This window comes from Colletotrichum aenigma (genome assembly GCF_013390185.1).
Source record: "Colletotrichum aenigma strain Cg56 chromosome Unknown KSG_Cg56_contig05, whole genome shotgun sequence".
NCBI classification, from domain to species: Eukaryota; Fungi; Ascomycota; class Sordariomycetes; order Glomerellales; family Glomerellaceae; genus Colletotrichum; species Colletotrichum aenigma.
The window spans coordinates 4317618-4333614 of NW_023500911.1; the positions used below are offsets into that span (position 1 = coordinate 4317618).

The 15997-nt window shown below is 51.5% G+C and overlaps 6 protein-coding genes across 6 annotated transcripts; 3 read left to right on the forward strand and 3 right to left on the reverse strand.

Moving 5' to 3' along the window:
• Positions 1 to 60: 60 nt before the first annotated feature.
• On the reverse strand, positions 61 to 513 carry CGCA056_v008796 (uncharacterized protein; the record flags this gene model as incomplete). Its single annotated transcript, XM_037324043.1, has 1 exon — positions 61 to 513. The coding sequence occupies one exon, from the start codon at positions 511 to 513 to the stop codon at positions 61 to 63; it is 453 nt and encodes a 150-aa protein (XP_037177850.1).
• A 3455-nt stretch (positions 514 to 3968) lies between these two features.
• CGCA056_v008797 (putative secreted glycosidase) lies at positions 3969 to 6540 on the forward strand (the record flags this gene model as incomplete). Its single annotated transcript, XM_037324044.1, has 4 exons — positions 3969 to 4620; positions 4673 to 5236; positions 5284 to 5692; positions 5754 to 6540. The coding sequence occupies 4 exons, from the start codon at positions 3969 to 3971 to the stop codon at positions 6538 to 6540; spliced, it is 2412 nt and encodes an 803-aa protein (XP_037177382.1).
• A 674-nt stretch (positions 6541 to 7214) lies between these two features.
• Positions 7215 to 7988, forward strand: CGCA056_v008798 (uncharacterized protein; the record flags this gene model as incomplete). Its single annotated transcript, XM_037324045.1, has 3 exons — positions 7215 to 7364; positions 7420 to 7632; positions 7716 to 7988. 3 exons carry the CDS (start codon positions 7215 to 7217, stop codon positions 7986 to 7988), a joined length of 636 nt encoding a protein of 211 aa, XP_037178567.1.
• Positions 7989 to 8193: 205 nt separating this feature from the next.
• Positions 8194 to 9224, reverse strand: CGCA056_v008799 (putative sterigmatocystin biosynthesis peroxidase stcC; the record flags this gene model as incomplete). The annotated part of the gene is made up of 2 exons (XM_037324046.1): positions 8194 to 8811; positions 8862 to 9224. 2 exons carry the CDS (start codon positions 9222 to 9224, stop codon positions 8194 to 8196), a joined length of 981 nt encoding a protein of 326 aa, XP_037178566.1.
• A 998-nt stretch (positions 9225 to 10222) lies between these two features.
• On the forward strand, positions 10223 to 12109 carry CGCA056_v008800 (Manganese lipoxygenase; the record flags this gene model as incomplete). The annotated part of the gene is made up of 2 exons (XM_037324047.1): positions 10223 to 10591; positions 10649 to 12109. 2 exons carry the CDS (start codon positions 10223 to 10225, stop codon positions 12107 to 12109), a joined length of 1830 nt encoding a protein of 609 aa, XP_037178302.1.
• Positions 12110 to 14071: 1962 nt separating this feature from the next.
• On the reverse strand, positions 14072 to 15469 carry CGCA056_v008801 (putative NAD kinase 2; the record flags this gene model as incomplete). The annotated part of the gene is made up of 1 exon (XM_037324048.1): positions 14072 to 15469. One exon carries the CDS (start codon positions 15467 to 15469, stop codon positions 14072 to 14074), a length of 1398 nt encoding a protein of 465 aa, XP_037178301.1.
• Between the last annotated feature and the right edge of the window lie 528 nt (positions 15470 to 15997).

Below are 15997 nucleotides of genomic sequence, written 5' to 3' on the forward strand. Positions count from 1 at the left end.
GCAAAAGTGCGTTGGTGGAAGAAAAAAAAAACCTCTTGCGAGGAAAACCAAAACCAGTAGCTAGTAATCGTACAAGTACTTCAAGTTGCCCCAGAAGGGGAAGTCACTAGTAGTCGGGTCCTTGTGCCAGTCTCGGTAGAACTGTCCCATGGCCCGTTGCTTGCGCGCCAGATACTTCGAGACAATAACTTCGTGCTGGATCTTCTCGTCTCGGTGGCTCTTCTGGAGCTCGATGCCGGCGAGATCCATATTTTTGCGCTGGTCGGTCCATGCTGCTGCATTGTGGTAGAGTTGGTGCTTCTCTTGGTCGTGGATGCGAAACCACTGGTCTTGCTGATCCTTGGCGGCCTTGGAGGCGTATCGCTTGGCGAGTTGAGGGGAAGGGGTGTCGACAATTGGCTTGATGCCGACATACTTACGCGGAGTCCAGATGGTAGTGGAATCGTCAGGGAGGGCCGTCTTCTTGTTGAAGAGGCGAACGATGCGACGGAAGAAGCTGGTGATGCAAGACATGATGGATGGAGTGGTGTATAACCAACTGATGAGTAATTGAACAGTAAGTAATCGACTGGTAAGTAGTCGAGTGACAAGTAATAGTAGAAAGTAAAAGTGGTAAGTAAGAGTGGCAAGTAAGAGTGGTATGTAAGAGTGGTATGTAATTGAGTAGTGGGCAATCGAGTTGTGAATAATCGAGTTGCAAGTAGTCAACTTATGTGAATAATCAAGTGGGTTGAATAATCAATCGTGGTTAAAAAGCGCGTGAACAAGCTGGAAGCTGAGAAATTGGATGATTACGAATTAAGAAAAAGATCAAGAGGAAACAAGAGAAAGCCCGTAATCCCGGGCTTATAACCACTTTCTTGAGACCATCTATGGTCTCACGCATTAACTTGAAGTTGCGATAGCTTCGACCAAAGAGGCGTCCACCTGTACGGGTTGCACCTTTCAGACCCGGGGGCCTTCAACGAGAGGTTGATTTGAGTTCAACTAAAACCATTCTAACTAGTCTAACTATTACTCAGTCCGGGACCTTGAAGGATGACTCGGCTGTCTTTTTTTTTTTTTTTTTTCCTTTTCTTTTTTGATACTCTGAGCTGTTCCTCGTCTACATGTCGACAACTCATCATGGTGCTCCGGACGAGGGCAGCGCGCCATTAACGCTGGCGCTAAATTTCGCCGATGTCTTGGGGTGACAATAACATAACCTCACTCGCCAGGCGCAGGCAGGACGGGAGACACCTTCAACATGTCTATAAAGGTTCCTTGCCAATCAACTTCATCATCTTAGGTTACGCAGGGTCTCCGAAACCAACATAACCTTTTGGCGTTATTCTTCCCGTTTCTTCAACCCTTTATCCTTTCTACCAGTCCATCTCAATGTTCTCGATATTGTACGAAACTTTCGGTTAGTTGATAATCCAACCAACCTGTCGAGACAGAAGATTTCTCTCTGGAAGCTTGATTTTGATGGTTAGTGATGCTGGGGCAAGACAACAAGTTGCATTTGAAGATCATAAGAAGTCCCGATACCTTGATCGCTAGAAAGCTTCCTCTTAGTCGGGAATGTCTTGTTGAGAATCATGATTCGGATCTTTCGCCAAACCTGAGGTAGAGAATCTAGGTTATCGTTTCCAATGCTTTGTGATTTCGAGCACCTTGGAAGGCTTTGTATTCCTAAAGTAAGACACCTTATCGAATACTGTCTACGTCCTTACTCCACACCTGCACGGATACTTCCAGGTTTCAATCTCTGTCCATGCCGAGTAGACGATGCAAGTTCAAAAAACTTAATTCTCGCTCATTTGCTTCTCTTCATCCTCCTCCCGGCTCCTAACTGTTTCTCGTCTCGAGCGAAAATTCAAGAAATCCTGAAGCTCCTTTGTTCGTCGCACTGCCATGAACCAGCTTAGATACATGTTCTTCCATGAATGCGAAGAGGTCGAACAGCAATTATCCTACGCACCATTTCTGATCCTACAGTCATAAAACCTCAATTTTCTCAATTTTCAAACTCGAACATCGTATGGCTCTCGGAGATTCGATGGTTGGTTGATTTGGGCCGTGCAAGGCGCTGGAATGGGCAACCGCGCGGGCTCGTGTTGCGCGGGATGGAGTACGAGGCAAATCACTGGGGCAGGAAAATCTGAAGCGATCCTCTCACGGTTCGCGTCAGCCCTGGGTCCCAATGAAATGCGACTAGCGTCTCATTCAATACGCCCACAATGAGACGGGTTCGTGGATCGTGGGGCTCGGCCTCTTTATCTCATCTTATCAGATCGTTTCATCTGCATCATCTTTTCGACGGCGGCGTGGTCAGGACAAGCTTTACGTGCCAAGCCAGCATCTGATCTCCTGGCACACACTCCTCGCGTAGACAGTTAGGTCAAATGATGGGGTGAGATAGCTTGATCTGATAGGAAGCTCGTAGTCAACAGAGACCGGTCGCCTATAAGGGAGGCACATCAGCTCTGTAAGCTCCTCGCTCTCGTCTTCACCGCTACACAACTCACAATCATCCGGACTACTTCAGACAACTATCAACCCAATCACCTCATCAAAATGAAGTTCCTTCAAGTCTTCGCCCTCTTCGGTATGTCTTCGGCCCCTCGATCCAAACGCTGAACAGTGATCAAGTACTAATCACATCATTGACGACAGCCACCTTGGCCTTCGCTGCTCACACGAACCCCCAAGTTCAGCCTGAGGCAGAGACCCGCCAGTGCCCCTACGACAACTCGAAGCCCCTTGGAGGTTGTGCTTAGGGAATGGCTATCGTCTATTGATGGTCCCGAGGGCCGCTTTCATGGAGCTGTCGCTGTGAGAGGCTTGGAGTTGACAACGTGGATCCACACTTGAGAAGCTACCACCTCATCGCTCGATAATTGAGCTTGTACGTGTGGATTCAAAACCGGTGTTAGGACCTCTGGCAAAGGAAAACGTTCTAGAATGAGCAATGAGCCAAACCAAGTACTCTTCTAACATCGAGGTGATCCACAAACCCTTTGAAGATGAATTTCTATCGAAATGCTTTCAATTAGCAATGCCAAGTAACGAACGGGCCAAAAAGACTTGAAATGCCTCTAACAACACTTGAGGGTGGGCTTACTTGGGCAAGACTTTGGATCTTAACGAGGACTTGGTGATGAAATTTCAGGCCAAATTCGCCGATATAGATCCGACACTGCGGTTTCAATGACCAACCTAGCTGCTTTTCTTCTCGTAGCTCATGTCTTGCGGTTCATCCCATCTTATCGTTGAGTTGTTCCCGGACCCATGTCTTTAGTGAGTGGAGAACACTCCGGCAACGGCGTTCCCCACACAGCCGGTAGCGCTGGATAAACTCATGGCTTGAACTCTCAATTTAACCGTAAAGCCAGTGCGAATTGCCCGACCTTTCCAGCGCTTCCGGCCATGGAACTCGCGCACATCAAATCTGAAAGAGGATTCAAGACGAGTCAACACAGTTAAGCGGCCCGGAATTCAGTTGCAATGGAAGCGTACACAAATTCACAAAAACACCATGATCCTAAGGCCGAAGTGATGCTTAAACTCTCGACCTAAAATCAATTGGCATCACCTGACCCCCCACAAGCCAGGCCTTCCTAGCACTGACATCATCAAACAAGCGAACAGGTCCTCTTAGCTAATTGGCAGCGGATTTTCGCGGAGCTGCCAAGGTGAGGGGGGACGAGACTTCTTTTAAAACAATCTGGCGATGCCGGCGCCCTAACCAATCCAAGTATCGTCTCCCGGCAGTTCCCCATAAAGTCATTCGTTCTATGCGGGGAAAGTGGATATAAACAACATTTTTAAGGTCGCAATCATGTAGATCGAAAGCACCGAATCCGACCCTTCGGGTCAATGCCGCCCGCCAAATGAGCATGCGATTCGTGAGCATAAAATCTCCCCGAGCCCAGATGAGGGCGGCACGTCGCGTTGCATCCGATTGATCAGCCAAGTCCGACATCATGGGAGGGGTTCATACGTTCGCCGTCGGCGTGAGCGCCGTTGCGGCCGGTCTTTTTGCATTTGCGGAGGCGAAGGACTTCACGCCACACGTCGACTTGTTCCTTGGAACAGAAGGCCCCGACGGCTCATCTTATCAAGGCGGCAATGTCTTCCCCGGACCTACGCTGCCGTTTGGCGCCGTCAAGGTCGGCATCGACACCACGAGATGGGACACCAGGTATCAGGCAAACGCGGGCTACACCGTGGAAGGCAACGTCACCGCCATCACCATGTTGCACGTCAGCGGTACAGGAGGCGCTCCCAGTTACGGTCTGATCCCGCAAATGCCTCTCACTACACTTGAGGGCGTCAATCTGCTGGATAATATCACATACATGCAACCAAGAGTCGGACATGATGTGGCAGAGGTCGGATACTACAAGACGGTGCTGGAGAGCGGAGTCACAGCAGAGATGAGCGCCAGCATGCACGCCGGCATCATCAAGTACGAGTTCTCAAAGGATGGCGGCCGCCATGTCCTGGTTGATCTGAGTCACTACCTGCCGACTCGGGGTAAGGAGTCTCAATGGTACAGCAATGGGTTCCTCGAACGCAGCGAAGACGGCTCTACTTACTCTGGATATGGTATCTACAGGGAAGGCTGGTCACTTGGTAGGTCATGAAATTCCGAAGCTGACGTCCAGGCCGATTAACCTTTTTGCAGGCGGCGATTTCAAGATCTACTTTTGTGGCCAGTTTGACAGCGTGCCGGAAGACGTCGGTCTGTTCTCTGGTATCTACACAGACCCGTACTGGCCCAATACAACAGACGTAAAGCCGTTTTACAACAACGCGACGTCAATCCATGGAGGCATCGATGGCTATCAATATGCCGACCGTATTGGGGGCATCTTCTCGTTCCCTTCGACCGTGTCCACCTTGACATCAAAAGTGGGCGTCTCGTGGATCTCAACCGAGAAAGCTTGCCAGTTCATCAAGGATGAGATTCCTCATTGGGACTTGAACAAGACCGTGACTGAGGCGAAGGCCGCATGGAACGATGAGGTGTTGTCCAAGATTGATGTCCAAACTCAGAACGAGACGCAGCTCGAGATGTTCTACACCGGTCTTTACCACTCGCATCTGATGCCCTCCGACCGCACGGGGGAGAACCCAGCTTGGGAGTCGAAAGAGCCGTACTATGACGATTTCTATACCTTGTGGGACACCTTCCGCTGCACACATGCGCTCATCTCTCTCATCCTACCGAACCGTCAGGTCGACATGAGTAAGATTCTCCCAGACGTACTGAAGCTTCCAGCTTACACATTTTAGTCCGGGCCATGATTGATATCTGGCGACACGAGCGCTTCTTGCCCGAAGGCCGCAGCCACAACCACAACGGCCGTGTCCAAGGTGGCTCTAACTCCGACAACGTCCTTGCCGACGCGTACGTGAAGAAGCTTGATAAGGATAAGCTCATCAACTGGGCAGATGGCTATGCTGCCGTCCGCACCAATGCCGAGCTGCAGCCTTACAACAACTTTGACTTCAACGATCCCACGGGAAGTACCAAGGAAGGAAGAGGCGCCTTGGATGACTGGAAGAAGTATGGATACGTGTCAACCAACTACGGACGAAGCGTCAGCAAGACAGTCGAGTACTCTCTGAACGACTTTGCTGTTTCTCAGATTGCCAAAGGCGAAGCCCCAGAGGAGGCCGGGAAGTATTTGAACAGATCCACGTAAGATATCTCAGAAGCATCAAGTGCTCTTTTGAAGACATGACTGACATAGCATGAATAGTGGATGGCAGAAGATCTGGCTAGCTGATGTAGCTGCGCTAAACTTTACCGGTTTCCTCGCCCCTCTGCAGTCTAATGGTACCGTTCTCCCCGGTTACAGCCCCCTTGCATGCGGGGAGTGCAACTGGGAGGCCATCTCTTACGAAGGCACCCCTTGGGAATACAGCTTCACTGCGCCTCACGACATGTCGACCTTGATCACTTTGATGGGGGGCCCTGCCAAGTTCGAAAGCCGACTTGACACCAGCTTCATCCCTGGCCTTGGAGAGCAGGAGCAGGGAAACAATGGCATCGGCAGCATGATTTACAATCCTGGCAACGAACCTAGTTTCATGACTCCGTTTCTCTACAACTATATAAAGGGGAGACAGTGGAAGAGCGTGATGAGGAGCAAGTTCGTCGTGGATGAGTATTACCACGTCGGACCCAGCGGTATTCCAGGCAACGATGATGCCGGAAGTATGAGCAGCTGGCTCGTGTGGAACATGCTCGGACTCTACCCTGTGGTTACTCAGCCCGTTTATCTGATCCTCTCACCTCGATTCGAGAACACAACCATCAAGCTCGGCAAAGACGGCGGCCAATTACAACTCACAGCCACTGGGCTCGATCAAGGTCCGTACATCCAGTCTTTGAGGGTGAATGGCAAAGAATGGGATAAGAGCTGGGTTACGCATGATAATCTCGTAGGCGAGAATGGTGAAGGAGGCAAGTTAGAGTTCGTGATGGGCGCGGAACCGCAGGAGTGGGATTCAGGCGAACTTCCGCCTAGCCCGGGTGCATTGTAAATACATCGACTAACCCCAGAGTTTACTTTGCTCGGTGACGCCACAATCGAAAAGGCATCCAAGCAAAAGAGGGCCACATGAATAAGGACTTTAATTCTATTTATTTCAGATTCGCTTCCTTTTTTTGGAATGCACAGATGAGGCTTGGAAACTCTTAAGGCATTCACTATAATCGCCAGTTCCTAGCGACGGCAATCAAGCGGAAGAGTCAAGCTGTCCGGGTGCATGTTCTTGAGAACCTTGGCAAAGGACCGGAAATTGTAATCTCAACTAGCTATGAAAGACTATTTATGCAAAGATGCTGAATAACAAGGATGCAAGACGTACGGCTTACTTTGGGGATTAACTAAGAGGCTTCGGGAAGGTCTCAGGCGGTCAGCTGACGGTGGAGATAATGCAGAACAGCGGCTGAAATGCCTTTTCGCCCGGCTTACGTCACATGTCTTGAACGTCTTGGAACTATGTAATCAATGTCGCACAGAAAGAAATCAGCCTCGGTTCAATGGCTGAATGTCAGCAGCGGCTGGAGCGTGCTTGATACTGCGTGCGTCCATATCTTGATAGGGCGAATCCTTCGTGATTTGTGACTGGTAATCTGTGCTTTGCAACAAACCTTCGTGCTCCAGACAAAAGTTCAATCCGAATTATTCATCAATTTTGTCATCAATTTTGCCATGTCTCGCAAAATCAAGACCTTTACGTCTCGCCTCGAGGCGTCGTCCTACCATGCGCCGGGCGGCGGCGCAGCCTATCAGCCCCTTCGAGAGAGCCTGATCAAGAAGATTTTGGAACAAGGCTACGACGAGGAAACAATGATTGAGCATGTGAGTAATCGCTTTTTTGAACATTGACCATGTCATAAGCTCATCGTTGTGGCAGGGTGTGGTGTGGGCCGACGACCAAGATCCTTTCGGGCACATCATGAACGCAGGCTTCTCCCATTTTGCGTCTTCGTGCAATTTCCGCGTGTTCGAAAGCTTTGAGGCGCAGTTAGGTGACAGGATCAACGATTTCATCAACGCGAAAGGCATCGGGGTCATGGTCAAGCAGTTCACTGTTGACATCAAGAGACCTGTTTCTTACCCCGACTCGGTAAGTCGGGCCGCTTTAGTCTTGGGGGCCAATTGCCATGTCTTGGCCGTACACTATGCTGACATTGGCGCACGAAATATCAGATCATCTGTGCCGTTCGTTTGGGCGAGGTAAGACCCGACCGCTACTTCATCACTACGACCATGTGGTCTCTTAGGCAGCAAGCTGCAGTGGCTGAGTCGGAAGGATGGATTGTGTTCTTCGACTACGGAAAGGGCAAGGTTGCGAACCTGGTGGAAGCTGGGGGTGTTCATAAGGATCTTTACGAAGCTCTCAGTGTCAAGTGCACGAAGATGAACGAGACCGCCGCGGCTTGGAAGAAGGCCCAGCCTCATAAGAAGCAGCACAAGCTGTGAAGTTTGAACATCCACACTGATGGCAGGCATAGCCCTAGATACGTAGGTAATCATAAGATAGGCATAAATGGAAGACAGTGACGTTACGAACGACAATAACTCTAGGCTAATCGAATCGGGAGTCACATGGTAAGCCACAAGCTAGACGATCAAAACCAAGAGTTGTATAAAGAGCTGTCTCAAATTATATTGGATGTGTTCGCCTCTACTTGTTCGACTTGTACTTCTCCGGCAGCTTCCAAGGAGGCAGCACATCAAAGACAGCAACATCGCCCTCGACATCGTACAACTCTGACTCATTCGCGGGATAAGGCCTTTGAATCTCGTACCCAATGTGTCTAGCCATCCGCTCAAGAAAGCTGCCCGCCTCAGGTGAATAGTAAGGCAGTTCACGTCTCTCGTATCCAACAGGCCAATCATCATCTAGGTAAAGCTTCTTCACATCCTCGATGTACAACGTTGTAGGTCCATGCTTACCACGGCGACCCAGAACACCAAATAGGTTGGCGTACTGCGCCAATGAGCAGACAGCTCCGTGATTGCCGAACCTGAAGTTAGGATTTATGGCCTTGGAGTCGTTGTGACGGCGGTGGTGATGCTCCGCGGCGTCTTCAAGCGTCAGAGTCTCGCCATCCTTTGAGGCTGAGAGGAGCTGCTCGAAGAGGGTGTGGTTCATATTGACATTGTCACCCATGCCCCTGTCGTTTCGGGTCGGCGCGGCGATGCAGTTGACTATGAACTGCACGGGATCGTCATTGAAGTTGTCAAGGTCGATACGAGGGCCGGGATGTAATTGGCTGGTCGGGCTGAGCACAAGTGCGATCTGCAGGCTGTGAGTGGATGGTCGTATTCAGCAGGCAGCAAGTGGCTTACATTGTCATCACCAAAGTTCCACACCACCCGCATAGCCTGCGCAATCTCGTCGTAGCTGATGTTGCGGCCGGAGCGGTTGATGAATCCGCGGTTGGCGAGTGTGTTCAGCGCGGGACATGAGGCTCGCCGATAGTAGCCGTCATCTGAGCCATTGGTGTGTTTCTCATAGTAATTGATCTTTTCGTCCCATGTGAAAGGCTCCTTGTAGGGCGTGGGGTTCTTCGGGTCGGGGATGTAGAGGTCGTTGTGGCCGACGGCCACTTGGTCCCGCGCAGCCAAAATCCATTCCTGATGACTAGGGAAGGAAAATGCAGAGGGCACGATGGCTGCAAAGAGCAATAGAGCGCTTTTGAATTTCAACATATTTTCATAAAGGCTGGATATGCACGGATTAAGAATGTTGGGACTGTGTTTCCGCAACGGCCCTTTTATGTTGTCCAAACGTTCCTCCAAAAGAGCCCAAGGATTCATACTGCGTCTCGCTCATGGTACAAACCCTAAGGGAATCTCGACACCTGGATCGTTTGCTTGTCTCCGAGCTCGTCACAAGCTCGAAAAGCCGCCTCGCCACATTGCTAGTTACCACGAAAGCAGGCAGAAGTTTGTGATGGCAAAATCCTTTGTCACAGTCACCGCCATTTCGGTGTCTATCTTTCGAGAATGGATGGAAGCAAATGCAGGCAGAACTTGCGAAAAGGGAATGAAGGAAGAGCGAAAACTCGGACAGGTCACAAACTACATCAGAACGAGCATAAGCAGGGTCGTGAAAACATGGTCTTGAGGCACAGGCCTTGGCACGGATCTCACTTTGGTCATCCTTCGTATCTCAACGCGCACATATCTCACCGATATCTTATTGTTCCCTTCATTGTCAGACGAGCAATCATATTCTTGCACTTGACATGAATTGTTGAAGCAGGCCCGGGCCGAACCAGCCGCATCAAATCCTGTAGTTTGCCCGCGGACAGGTGAACAGTTAAATGACTCAGTGGTCTGGTGCCTAGATACGAGTCTTATCCGAGATGAATGGCAAACTGCAATATTCTGTCCTATTTGGGATGCTGATGTCGTATGGACCCTTGCTTAGGAACCATCTAGGCTTATTCTTTGTTCGTCATCCGCTGAGGTCTCGGGCAATTGTGAGCGTGAAATGGCGCAGTAGGCATAGAGACTAGGCGACCGGCGGGAAGATGACCACTTCTGGATTCTTGTCTCAATTCAGTGTTGGCCTCATTGACCTTGCATGGAACAAATTCTTGATGTTAAAAGAGACGTGTTTCTCGAGATGCTGAAGATGTGTTTTCATTAGCAGTGCAAGCAACTACTCACCTGACCACACCATCTTTGATCCTTCAGTCGACATGCGACTTCTTTTATCCATTGCCGGTCTCACGATCGCTGCCAATGCTCTAGCTGTAAGGGCTGATGACAATGTCACGTCTTCAACAGCGGTAGCCACACCCACTGCCTGGCCCGGGTTCCCAACTCCTACACAATACACACTCCCACAGGATGACCAAAACCTCCAAGAACGGAATGGCGAAATCAAGCTCAAGCGTGACACCATAACCTACGTACCCTCGATCATTGGAGAAACCTCTCTCTTCATGGGAGGTTCTGTTGGAACCCAGATAGTTAGACAGGAGCAAGCCAAGTGGATCCAGGACTTGACTCCAGTGCAGCAAGATGCCTTCAGAGAGGGCAACGCATCGCTCAAGGCCATTCAAGATGTAAGTTCACTTTGGTTCCCAGAAAAGCCGGTCGCAAATCTAACCAATCATTTATAGCATGGCGGACTCAAGACTTTGGAAGACTTCAAGATCCTATACGATGGCCACTGGTCAGGCTCAGTACCTGGCGGCATCGCCGAAGGCCAATTCGGCAACTTCACCTCAGACCTCCTCTTCGCAATGGAGCGGCTGTCTACAAATCCCTACGTTGTCCGCCGCCTCAACCCAAACTCCGACAAACTCCCATTCTCTGTCGACGCCAATAACGTCACCCATCTCACGGGAACAACCCTCGACGCCCTTTTCAAGTCCGGAAGTCTCTTTCTGGCAGACCACAGCTATCAAGCCGAATACATAGCCCAAGATGGCCGTTACTCAGCCGCCTGTCAGGCGCTCTTCTTCCTCAATGAGCGGTCCGGGCACTTCCTCCCGCTGGCCATCAAGACCAACGTCGGCTCCGACCTGGTTTACACACCCCTGGACGACCCCAACGACTGGCTTCTCGCCAAGATCATGTACAACGTCAACGACTTCTTTCACGGCCAGATCTACCACCTCGCCAACTCCCATGCTATCGCTGAGATTGTCAACCTGGCTGCCATCCGCACGCTCAGCAGCCGACATCCTGTATTCGGACTCCTGCAGCGCCTCATGTTCCAGGCCTACGCCATTAGAGCGACCGGCGAGATCGCGCTATTCAACCCGGGTGGATTGTTTGATCAGAGCTTTGCGTTCTCCAACGTGTATGCGAGGAAATTTGCGACAGACTTCTATCCGACTGTCGCTGGGCCATTCCAGGCGAACTACTTTGAGGAAGACCTCCGTGCGAGAGGGCTGTTGAACGCCTCCTACGGTCCGGAGCTGCCTCACTTCCCTTTCCACGAAGATGGTCAAAAGATTTTCGGCGCCATCCGCACATTCATTGAAACCTTCGTCGACACCATCTATGAGTCTGATAAAGTTCTGACTGAAGATTCGGAACTCCAGGCCTGGATTACCGAGGCCAACGGTCCCGCCAAAGTCATCGACTTCCCTTCCGCCCCGATCAACACCCGGAAGCAGCTTGTTGAGATCCTTACGCACGTGGCCTGGCTTACAGGCGTTTCCCACCACGTCCTGAACCAAGGCGAGCCCTTCACCACCTCGGGAGTCCTGCCTCTCCATCCAGCTTCGCTGTACGCTCCCGTGCCAACAGCCAAGGGCGGCATTAAAGATCTTCTCCCTTGGTTGCCGAACGAGCAGAAGTCTGTCGAGCAGATCTCGCTCCTTGCGCGGTTCAACAGACCGAAGATCGTTGAGAACAATGAGACGCTGCTGCACATGTTCGATGTTGAAACTCTGCTTTCTGGCACTGGGGAAGCTGTGAAGGCTGCCAATGAACAGTTCATGAAGGCAATGGGCACAATCAGCAAGGAAATCGGCACGCGCAAGTTTGACAACCAAGGGTTGAGCCAAGGAATGCCATTCATCTGGATGGGTATGGATCCTGGGTTGATCCCATTTTATCTAAGTGTTTAGGCAATTCATCATGTGAGAGGAAGATCAGAAACTATCAAAGACATGTTCAAAACAAATGCTATGTATCCCGTCTCTATACTCTTGAAAATCAACCTACCTACGTATATCATGGAGTTTTACTAGCCGCGCAGTGTCTATCATCGTCGTCTATCGTTGTCGTCCATCGTTGTCGTCCATCGTCGCTATCACTCACGGCATCTTGGGAATCGGCACAAGCAACTTCGCCACCGGCTGCGACCTGGTCCAAGAGCGATCATGGCAATCTCTGTCCCTCGACCAGTCCATCGACAGCTGTCTTTGAGCATCCAAGAAATCCGTCGCATCAAATGCAATGCCAAATCTCCTTTGGAACCACGTGTCACACAGCCGCAGCTCCATGAACTCATACGCATCCACACCCCCAAAGACCTTAGGATACCCATCGTGCACATACCTACAATAGCGACAGAGTGTTGGGGGTGTGACGTACGTGTTGCGGTACCTGAGGATTTCGTTGAGATTGACGTTGTAATCCAGTGCGTCAAGGTCTAGGAGCCACAACTCCTTGACGTCGGTGAAGATGTCATACAGGATGCGCAAATTCATGTTTCCTGAGGGCATGTCGTAGTTCAGCCTGCGCTGAGGATACCAAGGGTACCATGGGACATAGCCTGGGGTCTGGCCGGTTGTTACCCAGTCCGTCGGATAGTTCCCGCCGGCGACGTTGTCAGCACCGTACTGCTCAAGCAGTTTCCAGGACCTCGCCCGCCCGTCTTCCATCAACTTCAGCCACTTGCCGAGGTAGTTGCTATAGGCCTGGTCCTTCCAGTTGTCCATGGTCACAGCGATGGCCTTGAGGTCACCGCACAGCGGGTCGAAGAACAAGGGCTTCCCGATCCACGTCACTGGCATGGTTTGGTTTCCGGGGAAGTGGACGAGGACGAGATCCTGCAATCTGCAACGCGTTGGGTCGCCGATGAAGGTCTTCGGGGTGTGTCGGCATGCCGCACGTTCGGCTGAGGTCATGGTGGACACAGTGGTCAAGGACCAGTTACCCTGCTGCTGAGGGAAACGGTTCAACACGTTGAAGCGGTCAGATGCGTCGCGACTTCGGTGGTTAATATTTGCAACTTGCACATCTGGGGTGGAAGACTCAATTGCATGGATGATTTGGCGCCAGCTTGCTTGGTTGGCGACGTCTTGACGTCGAAGGGGGTGGAAAGTGAGGTAGTGGGCGTTTTTGCAGGGGCAGGTGATGCTGAACGGAGGGCAATTTGGCTGGTGAGTGCGGTGTTCTCTAAAGTTCACGAAGCGAATCTGCGGTCGGTCAGGTTCCGCAGCACTAGCAACCTCGTAGATTTCATCCTGGAGCTCCCCGGGGAGGTTGCAAAAGGGGTGGACAGGAAGATCATTGAGGCTCCAGGTATTCGAGTTGACGTTGCTCATGTTGGGCTTGAGATGGCGGACGCTATGTGTAAATGGGAGTTTCGTCTCTGTCGTCGTGTCTGTCGTTATGTCTATTGTCGTCTTAGTAAAGATGAGTGAGAATTGGTTGAAATGAAGTTGTAACGAGCAGACGTAGTAGGCGTTAGTCTAGTAGATATTATTGATAGTTTGAATGTTGATGATGAGAGAAGCGGATGATGTTGGAGTCAATTACTCGGAGTGCTACGACGATGCCTTCATCATATAGACCGAGGATTTGTAAACAACCCCATTGTTAGCCACAGCAATGTTCGAGATCAAAGACCCCATCACATTAACTTGAGCTCAAAGACAGACTCCATGACAAAGTCTATGCATGTGGACTTGGCTCAAAGCGAATAGTTCGCCGTTGTGCATTGCTTTTGTGAAGTTGAAAGAATGAGTACTACCCACAAAGATGAAAGCCGGTTCCTTTTCCCATACAATGCCATTGTGCAAGATCCCTCCAACGCCATCCAGAAAGACTTTTGGTGTTACATTCGGGTATCAAGAATAGATTCACTGCCCCCTTCCGATAGGGTAGTTGAACATCAGCAGCCCGTTCAAACCGCCAACCCAGCCGTCGTCGTCGTACTCGGCCGCGTCGCCCTTACCAGGACCGCAGATGACACAGGGTACGCCGCCTTTCCAGTCGCCGCTGCCAGACTCGCCTACCATCTCACCCTCGACGCGGATCTCAGTGCCGATTGGGGCGCCGGCGCTGCGCTTGCCGTCGATGCTGACCTCGAGCTCGCCGTCGCGGTTCTTGCTGCTAACCTTCAGCGTCACCTTGGTGTTGAGGGGAAGCACCAGCGGGCGGAAGCTGAGACTTCGGGGGCAGATTGGCGTGATGAGGAGAGATTTGACGAGGGGGTGGATGATGGAACCGCCGGCGCTGAGGCTGTAAGCGGTTGAGCCGGTGGGCGTGCTCAGGAGAATTCCATCGGCGACGGCTTCTGTAAGGAATCGGTTGTTCAGGTAGATGTCGATATGGGCGAGATGTGGCTTCGGGCCACGGTGGATGAGCAGTTCGTTGAGAGCGTGGATAGGCTGCGGTATGTCTCGCTTCGTCAAAATCGTGTCTTCGGGTGGTGTCGCAGGGAGATGCGCCTGCGACTTAGTCGTCGGCAGCAATTGACTGTTAATGTTCTGGCCATTCGTGTCGAAGACCCCAACTCGCAACCGGTGTCGAAGGAGAATCTTGGCCGCCCTACTCGGTCCCATACTCTTTCCAGGAGAGTGATGCCATCCGTTGTCTTTATTCTTGGGCTCGTGCTCCATCTCTCCACTGGCAACTCTCGTGTGCGGCCCCATCAAATCCTCAGTCGCAACCCCGCTGCCGCTCATGTATGCCTCCCTCCACGCTCTCTTGTATTCCTCAAACTTCCACTCAGCTAGAAATCCGATCGTACCAAAGTTAAAGGCGAGGATCGGTGGTACGGAGGAGTACATGCTGAAGTGGCTGGCGGCGCGCAAGATTGTGCCGTCGCCGCCCAGTGTGGTGATCATGTCGATCTTGTCGGGGAAACTCGAGGGATCGCAGGTGTAGATGGGGAAGTTGAGCGACTCGTGGACCATCGTTGCAACTCGCGGCTCGAAAATCAGGTTGAGGCCGGTGTATGTGCTATTCAGGTGCTTCGCAAAATCGATCGTCGCACGCAGTACTTGCGGGGACCGCAGCTTTGGCATGAGGAGGATGTTTCGTGGTGGCGTTGGCCAGTGCAATGACAGCAGGCCTGAAGTCGAATTTGGGGGATCTCGGTATTTTGGCACAATTCTTCGAGGGAGGGAGGAGACTTCGCGGATTTCAGCGGCGCGGGCGGCGCTCGTCGTCGAGAAGTTCAACGGTCGAAAAGCTCGAATCGGCCCCGCCATGGGCAGGCGAGCTCGACTGCTGAGGGCCCAAATCCTGGACATTTTGGGCAGATTTTCGCTTCAAAATGATACGAAGTGCCTTCAAGAATGGTTCATGGTCGAATGTGACGGCCAAAAACCTGTCGCTGAGGCTGTTGGACCTGTCGCGTGTGGAAGCTTGTGTGGAGGAAGAAGCGGCAGAATGAGTTAGCAATGACGACAATTCCATTTGCCAGCCCCACCTGAGCTCTCACCGAGAGTGGCTCTGACCTCACCGAGCTGAGTCATCCCAGAGAACCCGGATGGCCCCGCTTCGGGCCCGAGCCGATGGACGCCGGTGGGGCATCTTCGGCCGGTACCAGCCGTCACCACTTTTCGGTCCCAAATGAACGATAACTTTTGAGCTTTGCTATGAATGGGAGTTGCCATGCATGAGGCCATGAATGGATCAGACGAGATGTATGCGTATATAGCATACGAATGGGTGTTGGCATAGAGCATATAAGGTTCATCAAAGGTTCCGATGCTCACTCACTTGTCCGCCGCAAGGATGAGCGTTGCACACTGGGGGTGGTGGAAGCGAACTCGATT